The 22,298-nt window shown below is 37.3% G+C and overlaps 1 protein-coding gene across 16 annotated transcripts in view; it reads left to right on the forward strand.

Annotated features, from left to right (window-relative positions):
• GTDC1 (glycosyltransferase like domain containing 1) overlaps positions 1–22,298 on the forward strand; it is a 420,502-nt gene that overhangs the window by 159,305 nt on the left and 238,899 nt on the right. For 15 of the 16 annotated variants that reach the window (XR_003794007.1, XR_003794006.1, XR_003794010.1 and 12 more), the window contains 2 exons: positions 12,630–12,797; positions 17,527–17,700. Coding sequence is in view for 5 of the 16 variants with exons in the window: in XM_029225830.1 (XP_029081663.1) it covers positions 12,630–12,797; positions 17,527–17,700 (342 nt within the window). In the remaining 11 variants the exon portion in view is untranslated. The remainder of the gene's footprint in view (positions 1–12,629; positions 12,798–17,526; positions 17,701–22,298) is intronic. The other variant, XR_003794012.1, reaches the window with a different exon arrangement.

The following is a 22,298-nucleotide window of genomic DNA, read 5'->3' on the forward strand; positions in this document are numbered from 1 at the left end:
GGTTGCAGAATCATATCAAAACCCTATCATTGAGTAGCAAGTGATGATTAAGCTGCATCTGGTGGCAGCTTTATAGTGGCAAGTGAGTTGATGTACTTCAATTGTACAGCTGCATCTGGTGGCAGGCTCTAAGTCAGAATCCGACACTTATTTTAGTCCTCGTGTGGCCCGCCCATTATTTTATTTACCACTTCCATCCACGCCGCTTTCCCGCACTGCGCACTTGTCTCAGTCACAGTTTTGGTAAGCCCACAAGGTAACCCTAGCCAAATTAGTAAAAAAACAAATGTCACTGGAGAGCTTATTTGAAAGGGGAAAGACCCAATGATGAGACAGCAGAAGGCTCTTAAGACTGCCAACAAGAAGAAAGCTGCATTTAAAAGAAAATACCAAGAGACATACTTAAATTACAGGTTCATTGCAACAGGTGATTCACATTCTGCAAGCCCGCTTTGTATAATATGTGGTGACAAAAAAATAAAAATAAAAATAAAAAAATAAAAAAAGAGCTTCCCTGGTGGCGCAGTGGTTGGGAGTCCGCCTGCCGATGCAGGGGACGCGGGTTCGTGCCCCGGTCTGGGAGGATCCCGCATGCCGTGGAGCGGCTGGGCCCGTGAGCCGTGGCTGCTGGGCCTGCGTGTCCGGAGCCTGTGCTCTGCAGTGGGAGAGGCCACAACAGTGAGAGGTCCACATACAGCAAAAAAAAAAAAAAAATGTGACCAGCTATCCAACAAAGCCATGAAACCTTCAAAACTGCTTCGCCACGTGGAGACCAAGCACCCTGCATTAAAGAACAAGCCTTTGGAGTTTTTCCAAAAGAAAAAAAAGTGAATACGAAGAACAGAAGTAATTATTGAAGGCCACCCCTTCATCAAATGTGTCTGCACTGAGAGCATCATTCTTAGTGGCTAACCTCATGGCTAAAGCTAAGAAGCCGTTTACCGTTGGTGCAGAGTTGATCCTGCCTGCTGCTAAGGACACTGTCATGAACTTTTAGGAGAGGCTAGCACCATAACTAGACGAATTGATGGAATAGCAGAGGATATTGAGGCACAATTGTTAGGCTTAATGAGTCACCGTGATACGCAGTCCAGGTTGACAAGTCTACCGATGTTGACAATGAGGCAACGGTGCTTGTTTTTGTGCGATATGTTTTTTTTCAGGAGGATGTGTTATGTGCACTTTTGTTGCCAACCAACACCACAGCTGCAGAACTATTCAAGTCTTTGAATGATTACATATCAGGAAAAGTGAACTGGTCATTTTGTGTCAGTATATGCATGGAAGGAGCAGCTGCCATGACTGGATGGCTTCCTGGTTTCACTACTCGGTTCAAATGTGAGCCTATACACTGTGTCATCCACAGAGAAATGCTGGCTAGCCTAAAAATGTCACCTGAACTTAACAGCGTTTTGCAGGATGTGATGAAAATTATCAACCACATTAAAGTACATGCCCTTAACTCACGTCTGTTTGTGCAGCTCTGTAGGAGATGGACGCAGAGCACACACGTCTTCTCTTACACACAGAAGTGAGATGGCTTTCTAAAGGTAGATCACTGGCCAGAGTTTCTGAGTTATGAGAGCTGCTCCAGAGATTTCTTTTAGAAAAACAGTCACCACTGGCAGCACATTTCAGTGACACAGAATGGGTCGCAAAACTTGCTTACTTGTGCGACATATTCAACCTGCTCAACGAACTCACTCTGTCACTTCAGGGGAGAATGACAACTGTGTTCAAGTCGGCAGATAAAGTGGCTGCATTCAAAGCCAAACTGGAATCATGGGGTGACGAGTGAACATTGGGATTTTTGACATGTTTCAAACATTGGCAGAGATTTTGAAAGAGAGTGAGCCGGGGCCTTCTTTCTCCCAGCTGGTGCATGGTCACCTATCTTAGCTTTCGAAAGAGTTTGAGCATTACTTCCCAACCACAAAAGACCCCCAAACTGGGAAGGAATGGATCCACAACCCAGTTGTGAATCAGCCAGGTGAATCGGCTTTGTCCGTGTTAGAAGAGGATCAACTGCTTGAGATCGCAAATGACGGTGGCCTTAAAAGTATGTTTGAGACAACTTCAAATCTCCATACATTCTGGATTCATGTCAAGGCGGAGTATCCTGAGATTGCCACAAAAGCACTGAAAAGCCTGCTTCCATTTCCAATATCCTGTCTTTGTGAAGCAGGGTTTTCTGCAGTGACAGTGACCAAAACGAGATCACGGGGTAGGCTGGACATAAGCAACACACTTTGGGTGTCACTGTCTCCCATTGCCCCCAGACGGGACCATCTAGTTGCTGGAAAACAAGCTCGGGGCTCCCACTGATTTTGCATTATGGTGAGTTGTACAATTATTTCATTATATATTACGATGTAATAATGATAGAAATAAAGTGCACAATAAATGTAATGCGCTTGAATCATCCTGAAACCATCCCCCCGCCACCACCCCGGTCCGTGGAAAAATTGTCTTCCATGAAACTGGTCCCTGGTGCCAAAAAGGTTGGGGACCACTGCTTTAGTTGACACGTCAGGTAGCAGATATTATTATTGTCGTCATCGTTGCGATTATTTTAACTATTCCTGTGCCTTAATATTCAAGCCTAAATGATGATAATATCTAAAAGCAACTCTGGGCTTGCCTGTGGTTTTTTTCTTAGGCTTGTGCCTGAACTGAGCTTTATGTATCTATTTAAGCAGTAGCCTTTGGCTTGACAGGTCACTGTGTCCTTAGATGTATGTAATCTTTGACAACACTGGTGGGGTTGAATTGGAGTGACAAAGGACTTATACCCATTACCTTGGGTCTTTATTCTCACAACTTTATGATATTTAGAAATGAACTCCAGGGACTCAGGAGTGGCATGAACTTAAGATCAAAGAACATTCCAATATAAAATGATATGCTGCTGTTAAGGAATAGTCTTCTACAATAGATTAATCATGAGGGGAATTATAAATATTTCACATACTAATTATATTAGTTTATGGAGATAAAACACCATATGAAGTGTTCCCAGCACACTCAGCAAGTTAGATGCGCTTTACATGTTAATTGACTTACTTCATCAAGGCTGACAATCATGAATCCCTGAAGATGACAGGAATTATTATCATGGTATTGTACATTCCTGATCTTTATACCAGGTTGGCACCTACCTTTCCCCAGGAGTTCCTTTTCTTTGGATGGTATCTTCAGTTCTTGATATTTTAGCATGGTGAAGTAGAGAACAGTGCCTGACGTATTATTAAGGACCCTAAGGAAAAAGTAATGGGCTCCATAAAAAATGACATCAAATAAAACTTCCTAGAATTGTACTGGATGCTGAAGTAAGAAAAGTGCTTTCTTTAGGGGCATGGGATGCTTCCCAACTTGTTTTTTAATGGTAGAAGTGACTATCATATTGAACACTTTAAATAGAGAATCAACCAGCTTGATTTTCTCAGTATCATTGAGGTAATGAATGAATGATTGATTCATTCATTCAGTCATTTATTTGGAAACATTTATTGAGCACCTGAGATAAGACAATGAACAAGGAAGATATAGGGCTTGCTACAAAGGAACTTAAGATCCAGAGCGGTAACTGCCATGTTAGGGAAACTGCCATGTTAGGGAAACTACCAAAGAAAAGAACAGCAGATCCAATTTATCTTATCAAAGAGTATATACTCTAATGGGAGGAAACAAGACCTACAGTTATCTCACTCCTTATCTCTGGAAAGAGATGGTGTTCACCAAGTCTCCGTATCAGGAATTCACTGACCACCTTGTAAAGACCCACACCAGAGTTTCCGTGCAGAGGACCCAGGCTCCAGCTGTAGCTACCACATAGTTTTCTATGAGAAAAATAAAGTGAATGAAGCTAGTTAAAAAAAAAAAAAAAAGAAATGAAATATGGTGGAAACAAGTAGCACAGTATGTAAAATTATATAACAAACCAGACCCACAGTTTTAACAGGCATGTTTGGTGACCAAGCCCTTTAGTTTAATTAAATCTCCAATGAAGTTTCTTTCATTGGTCTATTATATATTATCTTTAGTTACCTACTGGACACTCCATTTATATTCAACATTTGTAAAATCTGTCTCTGTATTTCTCCTCTACTCCAACTGCTGATTTGTTTTCTCCTCTTGTGTTAAGGAATGTTACTACTACCCATCTGATTACACAAGCTAGAAACCTTTGAGTCACCCTTAGCCTGTCCATCCCAGTCATCATCATTTCTATTTCCTTTGTTGCTCTTAATATCAGCCATTTCTCTCTACTCCCCCCGCCCTGACCACCTCCTCATTATTTCAGTCAGCTGACTCCTTCCTGTTATTTAGGGTGTTGCTTAGATTGCATTTCTTCAGGAGGTTCTGCATTGATGGTCATCACCTTTCTGCAATTTGTCTAACTGTAATCTCCCAGTAAATATGTGATGAATGAAGGGATGAAATGAAACTGCTCAGGTTAGTACAGTTCTTCTTCGTACCATTTATATTCTTTTATTTCTCAAACATAGACTATAATAAAAAGTACAGTTAGGGCTTCCCTGGTGGCGCAGTGGTTGAGAGTACGCCTGCCGATGCAGGGGACACGGGTTCGTGCCCTGGTCCAGGAAGATCCCACATGCTGTGGAGCAGCTGGGCCCGTGAGCTGTGGCCGCTGAGCCTGCGCGTCCGGAGCCTGTGCTCCTCAACAGGAGAGGCCACAACAGTGAGAGGCCCGCGTACCACAAAAAAAAAAAAAAAAAAAAGTACAGTTAGCAGGAAACAGTGAGTCACATTCTAATCTTAGATGGTTCAAAATCAGTGTGGAGTAACTGAAAAAGCAGAGACTTTGTGGCCACATCAACTTGGATTTGAAACTCATCTCTGCCTCTTAGTAACTGCTATTGTCTTAGCACTTCACCAAACCTCTTGTAATACTTTAATTTCTTAGTTGGTAAAATGGGGATAATAGGACATATCTTTTAGGATGATGATTAAATAAGATATACTTAAAAAACTTACATAATACATGGGTCCCTGTCTTCCTTTAGAACATTACAGAGACTTAAGTATCTCATTATCAAAAAAAGTGACGATGGAGAGCCGTGGTTTTAAGTGAATTGGTTTTATCTATATTTGGTTATGTATAGAACAACTTCCCTTGTTTTGAGAGTGGTAGTGATGGTGGTACTTTATTTGATTCCTTTTCCTCTCATTTTACTACCACTTTTCTTAGCCAGTGAGCATTTATAACTCAGTTAATTAAGGATAGTAAGAAGAAATAAAGCCTTTCCAGTATGATAATAAATGTACAGTGGATCCCCATATGGCTAACAGATAAAGTATGAACTTCTCATCCTGCATTTGGGTACCTCTAGGTCTGGTGGAAGATCACCTTTTCACTCTTACTTCCTTTTATTCAAACCCTAAACTTTAGCCACTGTCCTTCCTCTCTGACTTATTTAAATAGCACTGATCCTTCTAGACCCAAAACATCAGGACCCAGGCCTCCCCCTGCTATACCCTCAGTAAACTTGAGACTTCCTGGTTTTCTGCTGCCCTTAGTTTTCTCTTCTTCCTCTGAATGGATAGGGCTTAGTGCCTCTGCCTTCATTCATAATCAGCCTTGCACTGCTTGGTTACATTTCTTGTGCAGGACAGAGCTATTACTTATCTTTTTTATTGCTATTTAATGTTTCCTCTACTTATGGCTTGTTTTGCCAATTATATTGTCAGCTCTTTTGGCACAGGGGTGATATACTTCTTAGCTTGTCGAGTCAGGAGACTTGATAATATTTTGATTTGTTGACTTATTGATAGATGGCGTAAAACAGATATATCTATAAACGTTCTGAATGGTTCATGGTACCTTGTGTCTTACAAGAATACTCTTAACAGATGCTAGTCCCAAAATATATAAAAAAATGTTTCTGTACACAGTAAAAATTTCAGTTTATTTATGTTTTTTTTCAATAATAGGGCCCATCCTCCCTTCCTTTTCTTCCTTTCTTGTTACAAACATAATTACTAAGTATCTTTTATGGATTAGATACTATGTCAGATACCAAGAGTTAAAACACTTGAGAGCTTGCTTGAGTAATTTAAGAGATACCTGAATTTAAGTGGCACTGGTAGCTAAGAAAGCACCACAGGTGTTATGTAATTTGTCTCCTTAAGCATCTGTAAGGCAGATCAGAGTGTTGATGACTGTAGAGTGGATAGATGTTAAGAAACCAGTTGGAGATTTTGCTCAATGGCAGGTCCTACCTACAGACCTCAATTCCCTGCCTTCTGGACAAGTGTTCTTTACATTGTGATCTCCTAGCCATCATGATAAGCACAGGAAAGGAACATTACATGGTGGAAAAACTGACCTATTAATTGATGCTACATCATGGGACAGCTATTGGGAAGCTGGATACTGTGTTAGCCTGTAAATTACCCCCCACAAGAACCTAGGAAATTAAATGACTCCATTTCTTTTTCCTTTAAATATGCTTCCATCTTGAATTTTTAATTGTTTTAGCAAATGGAAACATTTGGTTACGCACATTCTTCAAGGTTTTTGAAAATCCATAGCATTTAAGCGTGCAATAGAAATGTTCTAATTAAGATAAAGTAGCTGACAACTAGAGCATAGTTAAAACGAAATTTTGTATATCAATGATTAATAAATGTTAGAACTTTCTACACAGGTTTTTATAAATTAAAAATATATATTTAAGCCGAAGACTTTTGAAATGTTTGGGAGTAATTTTCACGTATGCATGTATGTATCATTGAGCTCCTGTTACATTGAGTGATACAGCAGAGGAAAGGATAGCACTCCTCTTTCACTTCTCACATCCAGTTGATCAGCAAACCTGGACAGCACCATCAGCAAGATCCCAGTCAGTCCGCTTCTCAGCACCATCAGCGCTATCATTTTAGTCCAAGAGACTGACATTTCTTTTCTCTTCCCTACTCTTCTCCCTTCTTGCAAAGCGATTCCTTACAGTCTGTTTTCCATACAGCAGTCAGAGTAAAGTTCTCTGATATTAAAAAAATAATGAAACATTTCATGAAATACGTAAACAGATACAATAGAAATACAAGAGATTATACAAGAAAAATTTTAAACGTTATAGATTTAAATAAATCTAAAAATCATGAATCTAAAAATTTAAAAATCATGTTCGGGTCGTTGATAGTATGACACATCGTATCATGAAATCTGTTAAAATATATGTTTCAGAAATAATTTTTAACATAGAAAAACATGTATTAAAAGCAAAAAAAATTAAAATTGCAATAGTTTATACATATTACAAAGTGAAAGAATAAAGGTAAATTCACCCAATATGCATTTATTATTTTGTCATTTCCCTAGTTAAAATCCTTCATTCTCTTTCCATTGCTCTTACCATAAAATTCAAAATTATTTTCATGTCTCATAAAGACCCATAGACTTCCTCAGCATCTTCTCTGGCCATTCATTGAATTAATTGCTCCAGCTTCCTTGGTCCTTATTCAGTTCCTCAGCCTGCCAATTTTCTTCTTGCCTGAGCTACTTTGTTTTATATTTTAGGTCCATTATTTAGCCTAGTACCTTGCAAATAATAGATGCTCAATGTATACTGACTAAATAAGCACCAGAATGCAAATAGTGGCCATCTCTTTTGTGGTGGTTGTGCATGATAATTAATTTATAATTTTTGTACTTAAAACATTTTCTGTAATGACCATGTGTTTTCTAATTATCAGAAGGAAAAAATGGCATTCTGGCATTCTAGAATTGGAGACCCTGGTAGGTGAAATTCAGCAAATCAGGAGGAACTTAGAAATTAGATTATCACAAGTAGATCGAGGGTCTATACAAGAAAATCAATTCAGTGAGGAATTGCATTCAGGTAGGATGAGTGGAGTGTTGGGTTAAGGGAAGCTGGTCCATCCAGAGTTGTGCTTTCCCATTAATTTATGGCTATTTAATTTAAACTTAAATTGAATTTAAAATTTAGTTCCTCAGTTACACTAACTATACTACAAGTGCTTGATAGCCATAAGTAGCTAGTTGCTGCTGTATTGGACAGTACAGATATAGAATATTTCCTTCATTGCAGAAAATATTGTATCACAGAAAGTACAGGATCTAGAATTCTGGGAGTAGATATCAAGGAACAGGAACTCAAGATAGGCAACAAAAGAACGAAGAAAGACTTAGGGGGTGAAGCTGGGCAACGTGTATCTAGACAAGGAATTTAAGTATTGAGCAAGGTGACACAGCTGGAAGATGGCATTCACGCTTCTGTCAAAGGCTTGTTGAAAGTCCTGCAGGGAATTATTTAAGTATAAATAACAACCCCAATTGGTATCTGTGTTAAATTGTGTTCTGTATCCCATTATGTGATAAATGGTTTCGGAAGGTGGGGGGCTATTGAAAAAACTTCATGGGTCAAGAGTGAGATAATTAGTCCATGAAGGATTTTCTCCTAGATTGTATATGGTGGTGGTTGGAATATTGAATGCCTGTCCCCTGTTTCTCATTTCACTGACCCTTCATGCCATTTAAGGTATAAAGGTATGCATCTTGATAATAGTAGTCACACTCCTACAGTGCTTATGTATATTTTAACATCTCGTTTGACATATTAAGAAAATAGGATAAAAGGCAAGCAACTAGTGTATTCAAACTGAATCAAAGAAAAATAAAATCTAGAATTTCATTGTGTTGAATGATTTTGGATTCCTTAAGCAAATATGACTCAGATTGTAGGTATAATGTGCATTGAAAATACTTGAAGCATGTATATGCATACAGTCCCAAATACCTAGAACGGCATTCACGTACTTTTACAGCACAGAGCTGTTTTGGTTAGACGATTATAATAGCAGCTTACTTATACTTTTGGTGAGATGGTAAGCTAATGATGTAGCCATTAATTTGAATTTAGCAGACATTTTAAATATAGGTTTCTCTTACAGAGACAAAAGTTGCAATTTAAAGCTCTTTGGTGGTCTAAAAACAGCTTAATTCTGTAGTAGCATGGTAACAAGTACTAATCCAGCTTATACAGTGATTGTAGTATGTCATGTTTGTGAAAGATTGCCCAACTGCTTTCTCTGGGTTTTATGTTAATTTAAAAATATTAAACATAAAACCTTATAACATCTTCATGCTGAGATAAACTGTTCAATTTAACTTGTGCTCAAGCAGCAGCTGTCAGGAATTATCTTGTTCCTAGTGGTTTTTGCTTTCACCTTGTGCCCTTTCCTGCCAGAGACACAGTGTGGGATGGTAAAGCTCACCTTGTTAGGATTTATTGCTTAAATAATACCTGAGGCAAGATGAACATTGGGAGCCTAGGGATTAGCTGCTGATTGATGATGTCATTCATTGCATTATACACTTTTTTTTTAATTGATGGAGGACGGCAAAGAAAAAATTGCCTATGAATCTTACCTGCATTTCTTTTGTGGGCATCTTCATCACTTCTTTTTAGGTGTCATTGAGCTGAATATTTGAGGAGTTGCTTATTGTCTAATTTAACTTCCATTTTACAAGCAAAAAAGCAAAGAGAAATGTTTTACTAATGTTGGAGATAATTCCCACAATTTAGAAGTAGTGAGCGTTATTTCAAGATTAGTTATAAAAATAAAATGAGTTTCCTGTTAATGACTGAACAAACTGAAGGAAGTGTTGGTGTGGGCAGTCCCAAATGGGTAATATTATGAAAATCATTGCCATTTTACTTCTGAATGTATTGCATTCTCTCGTTTGAGAGCTTTTATTTGAAAGTCTCAATTTTAGATTTGGATTCCTTGATTGTGGATCAGCTGGTAGGTAGGGTAAGGAGAGGCGGTATGTGGTAGGAGGAGAGTGAAGGGCTTGCTTTAGTTAAACATTTGCTACAGATGTTCCACCCTGAGGATAGTTCTCTTGGAGGAAATGAACAATTGGAGTCTGACTAGAAATACATATATGATGGGTTTACTGTTTATGGAATGTGGCATATTTTTCCCTTCTACTTACTGCCATTTAATGAATATCCTCCCAAATTTGTAGTTTTATAAATGTATAACTTAAAAATTTGCAAGACTAGATCAGTGAGTTACAATATATCATTTATTTAGATTAATCAAATGTTAACATTTTGCACATTTATTTCTATCTATGAATATTTGAATATTTGTTTTTAGTGGCCTTTGGACCGAACTATTTAAGACTTAGTTGCAGACATCATTACGCTTCACATGTTAATAATTCAACACGTGTCTCCTAAGAATGAGGATATTCTCCTACATAATTGCAGTAAAATCAATACACTTCAATTTAAGGTTGATAAAACTTCATAATTTTATATTCAGAGTTTCCCTGTTGTTCTTATATCTTCTACAGCTGTTTTTTATTTTTTTCCCCATTCAGTATCCCATCAAGTATCACACATTGCATTTTGTTTGGGGGTCTTTTTATTTCCCTTTATTCTAGATTTTTTTCCTTTTATGACCTTGACATTTTTTGGAGATCCAGCCCATTTATTTTGCAGAATATTTGTCTGGCTATTTCCTCATGACCAAATTCAGATCAAGCATTTTTGTCAGGAATTGGTGATCTCTATCTTTCTCAGTGTATCACATTGGGAAATACTTGATATCCCTTTGGCCCATTATTGTTCATATTAAGTTTGGTCACTTGGGTAAGTTAATGTCTACCAAATTTCTTCATTATAAGGGTACGATTTTTTATAATTAATGAATAGATGGAAGCTGCAGTTAATGAGTTTTTCTTCCTTGTGTGTGAAAAACACTGAGTTTGCTCAGGTCTTAATGATTAACAATGAGTCATTGTTTGCAGTAGTTTGTTATGTTGGGACTGGGGAGTGGGAATAGAGGGCGGTGTATTACTCAACTTGATCCACAAGTTGCCATCTGTTTTATTTTAAGGAAAATATAGATTGACTGAGTTTAAATTTTATTGTTCTCTCTACTAAAGATCAGATTTGTAGATAAGCAAATATCTTCATATTTCAGAATTTTCAATCTAAATTTTAGAAAAGCTTATACTTAGTGGTGGTGGTGGGAATATTTTTGGAAAAAATAGAGGACATTTTCTGAACATGAATTTTCTATTTGTTTTAGTTGAGTACAAATAGACAATTTTTAAAAATGCATCTCCTTGATAAGATTTTTTACTTTAAAACAATAAACCATAACATTAATACAGCAATGTGAGTTTAGAGAGGTGGCTGCTTTTTGGTCTTATGTGCCTTTTTTAGCCCATGAAGAAGACACTTGAATTCGTCTTTATGATGTATGCACTTATTATGTAATCATTCTTCTTATGTGAAAGGCTAGTGCTGCAGATCATATAAACACCTGAAGTTAGCCATTTGGCTTGTCAGCAAGGGAGAATTTATAGTAATTGTAATCATGGTAATAACAAGGATGCTATTTTGTATTTATTAAGTACAGTAAAAAGCGTTTGCAATGTAAGTGGTCCACAACGAATTCATATCTGTGGTGTAATGAATAGTACTTTGGGCTTAGAAGACTGGGAATCTCTGCTTTGCCACTACTACCAGTGTGATTCTAGAAAAAACCCCTAACCTTCTTGGACCTCATTTTTTAGAATGAGAATTAAAGCTGTAAGGGTCAAATGATGCTATATTATGTTATAAAGGTGGCATTCCATCAAAATTGTGCCATCTACATGTCCTCAGCTGCTCAGGGAATGTAATTTGTCCCTCTTTTGTGTCCACACGTGTTAGCCACCTCATTAGTGAAATATTTCCGGGTTGTCCCAGACAGTTGTCTGTTTGTTCCTCTAGTACTTTGTTCATGCCACTGTTATTGGCAGCATTCATTCTGCAGGCTGTCTTGTTCATCTTTTCTGTTCTTCCTCGCTTGACCCTGGTACCTAGTAGGCATTTATGATAAATGTTTGTGGAATGAGTAAATAGACACTATTTCATTTATAACCATGGATAGGTAGACTTTCAGTTTCCTTTTTATCCCCCAAAGACAAGGAACCAGGCTTTCTTCATTTTTATAATTTATGTTTTATATAAGGGGTATTACAGAGTGTACATATGGTGCCATTAGCAGTCCAGTAATCGAGAAGAAAATATAAAAGAAAAACCCCCACAAATATTGCAGAATATTTAAAAGGGGGGCATAAGAAAACATGCCAAGAGAAAAAGCCCTCACTAGATAAGTCTATTGCATGAATCAAAAGGGTTTATGTCATAACACGAACACGTGCCATTCCTGCTCATATATTGAATTTCAGTAGTTGGTTGCATAAAGAAGTAAAGTGTAATGAAACTGGCAAGCAAAGTATTCCCCAGTCAGCCTTATCTTTGTTCCATTTGTCCTTCAGATGGAGCTTTTCTAGGCTTTTTTCAATAAAATCCATCCAGCTTTTTTTTTTTTTTTTGCATCTCTCAGTTACTGAGCTGAGAAGACCAATGAGATTCAGGGCTTTTATAGTTCTTAGCAGCTGCTTTTTAAGAGATCAAAACTTAGAATGCTGCTACATGGTATTAAGGCTTAACTCTTGATGTGTCCCTATGGGGGATATGTTTTCCTTGGGGTAGGATGAGGAAAGAGGAGAGAAGGCACAGGATGCCCACTTCAAGTATGCTCGGGGTGGTAACCCTAATTTCCTTGTTTCCTAGGATTCTCTTCGCAAGCTCAGTGCTTAACCTGACTGAACTGGCTGCCCTTCGGCCTGATCTTGGGAAATTGAAAAAGATTCTGTACTTCCATGAGAACCAATTGGTATATCCTGTCAAGAAATGTCAGGAGAGGGATTTCCAATATGGATACAACCAAATTCTCTCATGGTAGGTATAGATTGTATCATTATATTTAGTCGTTTGCCATCTTTTTCCTTATAGTTAGCTTTTAAATCTGGAGACCTCCTGTACACTTATTTTAAAAATACCTTAAATTAGGAGCAAATGTTTAAACATACCTTCCATGGTAGGAATTACTTGTGCCTCTGCAATATGTACATATAAGAGAACAGCTAATCCTTTTATAAAATACATATGTGTAACAATCTAAATGTTGAACTAATTATCTAACTGTATTTTCTACAACATTCAAAATAGAATCAAAGGGGTGACAGGGACCTTCTTCAGCCCCTGATTCCATCATCTACTGTGTGAGACATACTTTTAGAAAAAGACAGTTAGTCAACTTTTATTTACCAGCTACTTTCCATGTATCCAGCTGAAATCAAAATAGAAATTTACAGAGGAATAAACAAAAATTAAAGCATAATGGAGCAAGGGGTTTTTGTCCTTTTTTTCCTTATTGTTTGTAAGAGAAAACTATGGAAAATGAATCTTTAGGAGGTTTTTTTCCCCTCTTGAGTCTTCTGAAACTGCATAGCCTTAAAATACCATGACATTTCAAAGGTGATGGTCCTTCTCTACTGTTACTTCAACAAAGTGTATCTCCTGAAGCTTAGTTAATGAAAGAAGTTAACAACAACTCTGAAACAGCTTTGCTATTGGATCCCATCCACATAACTGCAACACTCAAAGGGAGTCAGTTTGGCAGTGATTGGGTTCAGTTTACTCACCTTTTTTAATAGTTATTAGCAACTGGGATTGATGATGTGTTTAAACAGACTCCCAGCTCTTTTGCAAGTATATTCCATAGTTTCACTGACATAGAAAAACAGCTAGATGGTAATACTTCTGTGTTTTGAGCATTTTGTAAATGTTTTCCTGCAATCATTTTTACAAGCTGCTTCAAATGAAGTAGCAGCGCTATCAAAATAGAGCGGAGCTGCTTCACATCAAATGTCTCATAAAAAAAGCAGCCGTTTTAAAATTTCATAATAAAATTAAAATTCTTTATTTTATATTGAAACAGAGGGGAAAATATGTTTTAAAAACAAAAATAAAATCATTTTGTGCTTTATCAATATGGAAAACATTTGTAATATTCTTTTGGTTTCTTGAATTAGCCTCATTCTTTTCCTCAGATAGTGTGTGTTTATTACCCGTGAGAAATAACTGGGGAAAAAAATTAAGTCTATTTTTCCCTTTATGGGTGGCTTTAAAGTTAATGGAAGTTACACCCACTCATATCAGAGAGGAAATGCATGAAAAAGAATATTTCTGTAAACTATCTTGGAACTTTAATTTGGCATAAACTGGGTTTTTAAGAATATAAGTAGTTGGGTTGAATGCCGTTTGAGGGCAGATAGCTAAAAAAATTTTTAGCTCACTACCCCTCATCTCTCTGTTTCAGAAAAGATTGCTTTGCTCAAAGGGAATGAGACTATAAAAGCTTATATATAATTTTGCAGCATTGCTCTTCTCAAGAGCGTAAACTGATAGATGAGCTTGGAGAGAAAGAAGTGGGCTTGATCATTGGTGGGACTCTTAATGAGAAAAAAACTGGCTTGCAGTCATCCAGAGGAAAAATAAGAGTGTCAGAAAGCAGTCCTGTTCAGATTCAGTTTGAAAAGTATGACTCCAGCTTCTTAAAATGTTTCTTTCATTTTCTTGCTGACTTCTGCTTTTGTTGGCACTGTCAGGTTTCTTTCTTGACTGTGTGACAGTTAAGGACTTCAGAGATGACCGACATAAGCATTCACCTTAAATAGAGGTTTCACTAACCCTCTGACTGATGAACACATGCCATAACTATGTATTATGACCTGTGGGTCACTATTACAATATGTGACATATGGTGAAAACAGACTAGCTGTAAAACATCCTTCAACTTTTGGTATATTATTATATTGGCTTCCTTATTGCTTGATATTGTGTCAGCACTTCTGTGACACTCTCTTGTATTATCCATGTTGTAATCACTGCTAATCCCAAGTTTGCACTAGGTTGCAACTAAAAAAAAAAAAAAAAACTTGTATGGGAAAACAGTTTTGCAGGAGTGGGGGCAGATAGGGGTGGCAGGTCAACATTCCTTTTGTTAGTTTTTCATTCCGCTATGTATTGATAATAGAAACTTTGACTGTCTCAGTAAATGTGAATTAAACTAAACTGAGGACTTGCTGTGGTCCTGCCCTATACGCTCTGTTTATTCATTTGTGTTTTACAGTCCTGTGGGCTTGCATGTCTTCTTTTCAGTTTCCTTGATGTCCTTTACAGGGTGAAATAAAACTAACTGCTTTTTCTATTTGATCTTGTATACCTTCTTATCAAAGCATTTGTATGCATTTTATTGAGATCCAGTGACACTGAGACACTGAATCATGGCTTAAAGCAAAGAGGGTTATTTTAAAAAACAAAACAATGATTTATTAAAATGGTTTTTTGATTCATAAAGGGAACATAGTACATATTCCTGTTTATCCAGCTCACCCATAGTTATCGTTTGTGTTCATTGGTTTCCAAGAAAATGTTATAGGCAAATTTGGAAACTACTGACATATTAATGACACATAAACTTTGTTTTTACATTTCCTTCTAACTATGTATTTTAGATTATTTTTAATAAAAAAATACTAAGGAGAGGATCAAGCCTTTGCATCAAAAGCAACAGCCAATATTATATTTCTTTCGTTTAATTCTGAAGGTCCATGGTGTTGTGGTCCTTTATAATACATTATGTAATCAGTAGGACCTAGTGGTGTGGATTTCTGGATCCATTTTCACCAACTTCTTCTATTTCTCTGACTACTCCAAATCTAATATAATAAAAAAATAAGTTATTTGTAGAGTTTCTATATAATCCTTCCTGTGTAGTCTCAGAACTTTAAAAAACCTAACAGTTTCTTGAAGCAAGGGTTAAAATGAGAAATAGACTTTAACTACATGTTATGAAGGTATGCTCTTAGTATGAAATAGCTTTATCTGGATTAATCTCCTTGAAGGCAGTGAAAAGTATGGCAAGTGTTCTGTTCTCAGTACTGTGGTGTAAAACGAAGTACATCACTGACATAGAAACCCAACATGGGTAGTTGGGCCACAAAGAAAAAGGTCCTCCTGTACTTGGTGATAATATTGAAAATTCCTGGCATTGCGGAAAAGTACACTGGGTTGGCCAAAAGGTTCCTTCGGTTTTTAAAGTAAAAATGAAAGACATATTTTTCATTTTCACCAAGAACTTTATTGAGCAATGTATTCACTGTTTTGTTCCACTACCTTCTGCCGTCTTTCAGGCAGCTTCATAATTCCATCTTCCCAAAGCTTTTTATCTTTTTGAGCATAGAACTGTTGCAGGTGCCTTTTACAGTCTTCCAGGGAATTGAAATTTTTTCCATTAAGAGAATTTTGTAAAGACCGAAATAAATGGAAATCTGAAGGTGCAATGTCTGGTGAATTCGGCGATGAATCAGCTTGATCCCAGTCAAGCTGTAACAGTTTTTGCCTGGTCATCAAAGAAACTCGGTCTTGTGTTATCCTGATGGAAGATTATGCGTTTTCTGTTGACTAATTCTGGACGCTTTTCATCGAGTGCTGCTTTCAGTTGGTCTAATTGGGAGCAGTACTTGTTGGAATTAATCGTTTGGTTTTCCAGAAAAAGCTCACAATAGAGGACTGCCTTCCAATCCCACCAAATACACAACATCACCTTCTCTGGATGAAGACTGGCTTTTGGTGTGGTTGGTAGTGGTTGATTTCGCTTACCCCACCATCTCTTCTGTTCCACGTTATTGTACAGTATCTACTTTTCATCGCCCATCACAATTTGTTTTAAAAACGGAACGTTTTCATTACGTGTAAGTAGAGAATCGCACGCAGAAATACGGTCAAGAAGGTTTTCTTCCTCTTAACTTTCGTGGAACCTAAACACCAAACTGATTCACGTAACCAAGCTGGTGCAAATGATTTTCAACGCTTGATTTGGATATTTTGATTATGTCAGTTGTCTCCTGCATGGTGTAATATTGATTGTTCTTAATTAATGTCTCGATTTGATCACTGTCAACTTCAACTGGTCTACTGGAGCATGGAGCATTGTCCAGTGAGAAATCTGCAGCACGAAATTTTGCAAACCCCTTTTGACGTATTCAGTCAGTCACAGCACCTTCTCCATACACCACACAAACCTTTTTTTTTTGCGTTTCAGTTGAGTTTTTACCTTTCTTGAAATAATAAAGCATAATATGCTGAAAATGTTGCTTTTTCCTCCCATCTTCAGTATTAACATGGCTACACAGAAATTCACCAATTTTGATTTTTTTTTTTTAAAGGCACGCTGATATGACAGCTGTCACAATGCAGTGTAACAAAATTATTTCGAATGAAGTTGAAGACAACTAAAGTGCTACTGGAGCCATCTTACGGAAAACACCAAACGGACTTTTTTGGCCAACCCAATACTTTGGTTTGAAGTGTCATAGTATCCCATTAAATCACTTAATTCCTCTCCTGCCTTTCCTCTCTGATGCCAATAATCTGCCTTCCCTTGATATAATGCTAATGAAACTAACCTATCTATTAGAGTCATTTTGATAAATACTGGTAGGAAGTGCAGAGTTCTTTGCAAACCCAAGGTGCAGTATAAACTCTGATTAATAAAGAAATCTTATAAAAATAACTGAACAAGTGTGGGCTCACCATATGCATTTATCCTTTCCCTTTGCAGCCTGGTGGCTGATGTGGTGGTATTCAACTCGGTTTTTAATATGGAGTCATTTCTTACTTCTATTGGAAAATTCATGAAGCTGATTCCTGATCACAGACCCAAAGATCTGGAAAGCATCATCAGACCCAAGTGCCAAGTTATTTACTTTCCCATCAGGTTTCCTGATGTGAGCAGGTCAGTATGTTTAACTCCATTTTCAATATTGTGTCATAAATTATTCCCCAAATGTGTAAAAATCGGTGATGTTCTTGCCAATTTTGATTTTTCAGCATAAGCATGATTAGTTAGAGAATCAAGTTCTATTTCGCCATGCTGTGATTTACAAAGATTTTAAATAATCATGTGTCCAACCTGTCACTGAATGGTTAATTCTGATACTGAGTTTTTCCTTTCTTTTCTCTTATTTATTTGTTTGCCAAAGCAAGGTGCTTTGGCTTTTAACACTTACTGTTTTATTTATTTGTTGTTTTGCTACAGAAGTCATTGTCAAGCATAGGTCTCAACCTTTGTATTCAGCTTATGCCCATTGGTTTATATGTATAATAGTAACTTCTAAGTAAATCACTGTTAAATTTTACTGCTTAGATTACTTTCATTTCCCATGCTGTTTTTTCTGTTTTTTTCCCCCTTCTCCCATTTTTTATTATTTATATTATCTTATTAAAGAGTTAGGTCTTCTATATTGGGTTGCAAATGCACTTAATTGCCATTTCTTTTTCTCAGTCACTAAGGATATTTTTTATTACCCTTATTGCTGGGCCCACCCTGAATTAGGAATGGATGATGTGGCTCAAAGGGAAAATTCTAGAATTCCTTTTCACTTTTGATTAAACCTAGCAAAATTGTTTTTAGTACCACCAGGAATATTTTCCCCTTGTGAATAGAAAGTTTACTTCAGTGGGAATCATACTAGCTGGGGATGCTGCTGTTTTGTAACTGACTGTGTCCTTAAAAAGAGTTCAGGGACAGCTGTTTCTTCCCCATCCTTGAAATGAAGGCAGGAGACAATTTAATATCCACATATGCTATGCAGGAGGTCAGCATTAGTCTCTATGTTCCGGACTAACTGAGTTCACCCAGATTTTGCTGTGGGGACACCCACTCTTCCACACCCCTAATACTGATTTAAGTGTCTGACTAGTTAATACTGCATTGAAGAAAAATCTGCCTAATACCAAATCAAGCTAGTGAGTCATAAAATTTAAGTTAGAACAACTTGCCTGATCCTTACTTTATGGAGTTCAGAAAACAGAAGGCCGGAGAAGCAGACTGGCTTGTGCTCACACTGCTGATTACTGTCAGAGACTGTATTAAAATTTAGACTCTATGACTTTTGATTAAATTTTCTATTAACTACCTAATCTTCCTGTCAGTATAGGTCATTTGTCAGAAATACTTAATGATTTATTTACAGTTTTGAAAACTATAAAGCTAAATGAAACTAAGATCACAGTTGATTTTCATATATATGTAAATATGTATATAATATGTATTTGTAATATATAATTTTCATATGTGTGATGAGAGAATGTCAACTTCTGAAGAATATGATTGTTATACTTTAGATCTGTGATTAACTAGAACACAGCTTATACTTTAGATCAGGGGTCCCCAACCCCCGGGCCTGGTAGGAACCGGGCCGCACAGCAGAAGGCGAGTGGCGGGCGAGCGGGCGAAGCTTCATGTGCCGCTCCCCATCGCTCCCCATTGCTCGTAGTACTGCCTGAACCATCCCCCGGTTCGTGGAAAAATTGTCTTCCATGAAACCGGTCCCTAGTGCCAAAAAAGTTGGGGACCGCTGCTTTAGATCATATTTTGAACCTTATTTTTTGACATGCTTTTAAGTTTCTCATATAATAATATATCGTCAAAATGCACATCTTTAAGTGAATAGGTAGTTATAGCACATCTTAATTATTACTGCTATAGAATTCCAAATAAATAGTATGTTTTAAAATGCACTTGCATCTGATATAGTCCTACAACATCCTATGTTTAATATACCTGTGGCAATTGAATAGTTTATTAATTTGGACTGTATTACCATAAATAAATCTAGCTAAATGGAAGAAGGTTAAAAAATATTGTGGCCAAGATAACATTCATAAGCAAGGTCTTAGCCCAGAGTGTTATTTGAATTATTTTCAAATGGTAATTTGCTTTATCCAACCCAAACTCATATAGTGTAAGTAAGTGATTATTTGCATGAATGGCAATCATTCTAATGCCTGCAGTCTTAAAAGAGTATTATTTTGTTGAGATGTTGAAAAATGTTTAGTAATTCCAAAGGCAAAATAACCAAGGTGATTAAAAATAAAAAAAATTTTGAATGGTTCTATCTTTCTCTCAAATTTAATTTAAAAACAAAGCAGCAGAACATATACTTAAATTATTAATATAATGTGCTCTAGTAATATATAATATAAGGTATATTAATCAGGGAAGGGAAAAAGCCATATTTCAGCAAAATATTTGAGGATTTATAAAGTTGATAACTGTTAAAACTCAGAGCATGTCTGTCATACAGAAATTCAATATTGGGCTTGTAGTACCTGCTGTACCTATTACCTTCCTCACCCCTCCACTGCTTCATTCTCAAAGACCAGAAAAACAGTAGTAAGAAAGAATATTCACTTGAAAATATTTCATTATATGTATTAAAACATTTTGAAGTGGGAAAGCTCTTAAATACTGTAGTTAGGCATGCATGTATTTGAGTCTTGACCGCCACTTACTAGCTCTGTGACCTGTGCAAGTGTAATGACCCTGAGCTTAGGTTCTTTAATGGTTATGATTATATTTACCTTATCCCCTCATAGGCATGATGTAGCTATTAAATGAAATAATGTGTGCCAAATGCCCAGCCGAGTGCCTGGCACATAACAGAACCTTAATAAAGTTTAATTCATCTTATTAACTCCTTCATCCCCATTGTTTTATAACCTAGCACATTTATTGCCACCTGAATATAAAGGACTGTCTTCCCCTTTGCCCTCTTTTAACACGTGAAAGTAAAGAAGTACTCTGCCAAAGGAACAGCCTAATATAAATAAAGAGGTTCCTTTATATATTCTTTTTATCATCCTGACTCAAGCAGCCTTTTGGCTTCACCAGAACCTATAGCATCCATTGATGGTAAGGAGCCAGCTCCTTACATTCATTCTTCTCTTGTCCTAATTTTCCTCCTTTCTCCAGTTTAACTTCCACATTCTGTCATCATACTCCTTTCTCGTGTGTACTCTCAAATCTTTTGCACCTTTTCTTTCATATTTGATTAGGAGGAAAACCTCCAGCCGTACTTATTAGCCTACTCTAAATTCATGACCCCTAAATCCACATGGACCTGTTGAGCTGCATGGCGAGTGTACCATAATTCCCCTTTTCTAAATAACTAATCATGCATTTTCCTTTCTTTGTAAGCTTTTAATACCAAATCTTCTGTCTTCCTTCTCAGATCATGACTGAAAAAGATAGACACAATCAGAAGAGAATTTCTATATGCTGCCACCATTACATCTACCCAGTTATGTGCTTCTGGGTGCATATTTTTTATCTTCACACCTGTAACTATTGATGGATTGACCTTACTTCTGACTAAGGCCCTGTTTCCACTTCTTTGCTGGAGCCCATCCTTCTTGCATACCTAAAAATTATTTTTCTAGCAATTTTTTTTCTCTGATCTGCGTCATCCATTTTCCTCTTTTCTGGATGGTTCCTATTAGCATACAAAAAATGCTATTTGCTTTACATCTTAAAAATATTCTCTCTTGATTCCACTTCATCCTCTGCTACTACCTCATTTCTTTATTTCTCTTAGTAGCAAAACCTCTTGAAAGAGTTGTTTACACTTGTTTCCAATTTCATTCCCATTGTTCTTTCTTCAAGCTACTCCACTGAGACTGTTTTTGTCCAGGTCCCTGATGACTTCCATGCCTCTAAATCCTGTTGTCAGTTCTCAGTCCTCATCTTACGTCACACATCAGCAGCATTGGGCACACTGTGACACAGTCTTCAAGCTGGCTTCCAGGACACAGGTGCTGCTTCTCAGGAGTTGTTGCTGGTTTCTCATTATGACCTTGATCTTTAGCTTTGGACTGGCCTTTCCCACTCTTGACCCTTAAGGGGTTAGTGGAGGAAGAGCCCAGGATTAAAATGAGAAGAAAAGATAAAACAGTCAGGAGGTCATCAATGAGAGAATTATCCTGTGGAATACAGGGAAGAGAGTTTTAAGGAGATGATTGATAGTGAATTCAGAGGAGTGAGGTTAAATAAAGTGATGACTAAAATTATCCTTGAATTCAACAATTAAAGGGTCAGTGGTGCCCCACCCTGCATTCTGTTAACTCACAAAAAAGTTTCATATGTTTTTTTCTGGTAGGGAGAGAAACAGCCTTCAAGTCTAGGTGAGATCTCTTTTTCTTTCTCTTTCTCTTCCTTTCTCTCTCTCTCTCTCTCTCTCTCTCTCTCTCTCTCTCTCTCTCTCTCTCTCCCCCTCTCCCTCTCCCTCTCCCTCTCCCTCTCCCTCTCCCTCTCCCTCTCCCTCCCTCTCCCTCCTCCTCCCCCCCCACACACACAGAGGCTCTGCTCCATATTTTAAAGATGAAGGCACAAAGGCCCAGAGAAGTTAAGTGTCTTCTGGTAATCACACAGCTAGATATAGACAGAGCAGAAACTGGAACTTCTATCTCAAAATCTCCATCGAGTGCTCAGCTCACCACTTATTGTGAATGCAGTTTCAGAGGTCTTGATTATCTGATTTTTCAGCTGACAGC

Source organism: Monodon monoceros, unplaced genomic scaffold, assembly GCF_005190385.1.
Source record: "Monodon monoceros isolate NGI ecotype Baffin Bay Population unplaced genomic scaffold, NGI_Narwhal_1 Super_Scaffold_16, whole genome shotgun sequence".
NCBI lineage: Eukaryota > Metazoa > Chordata > Mammalia > Artiodactyla > Monodontidae > Monodon > Monodon monoceros.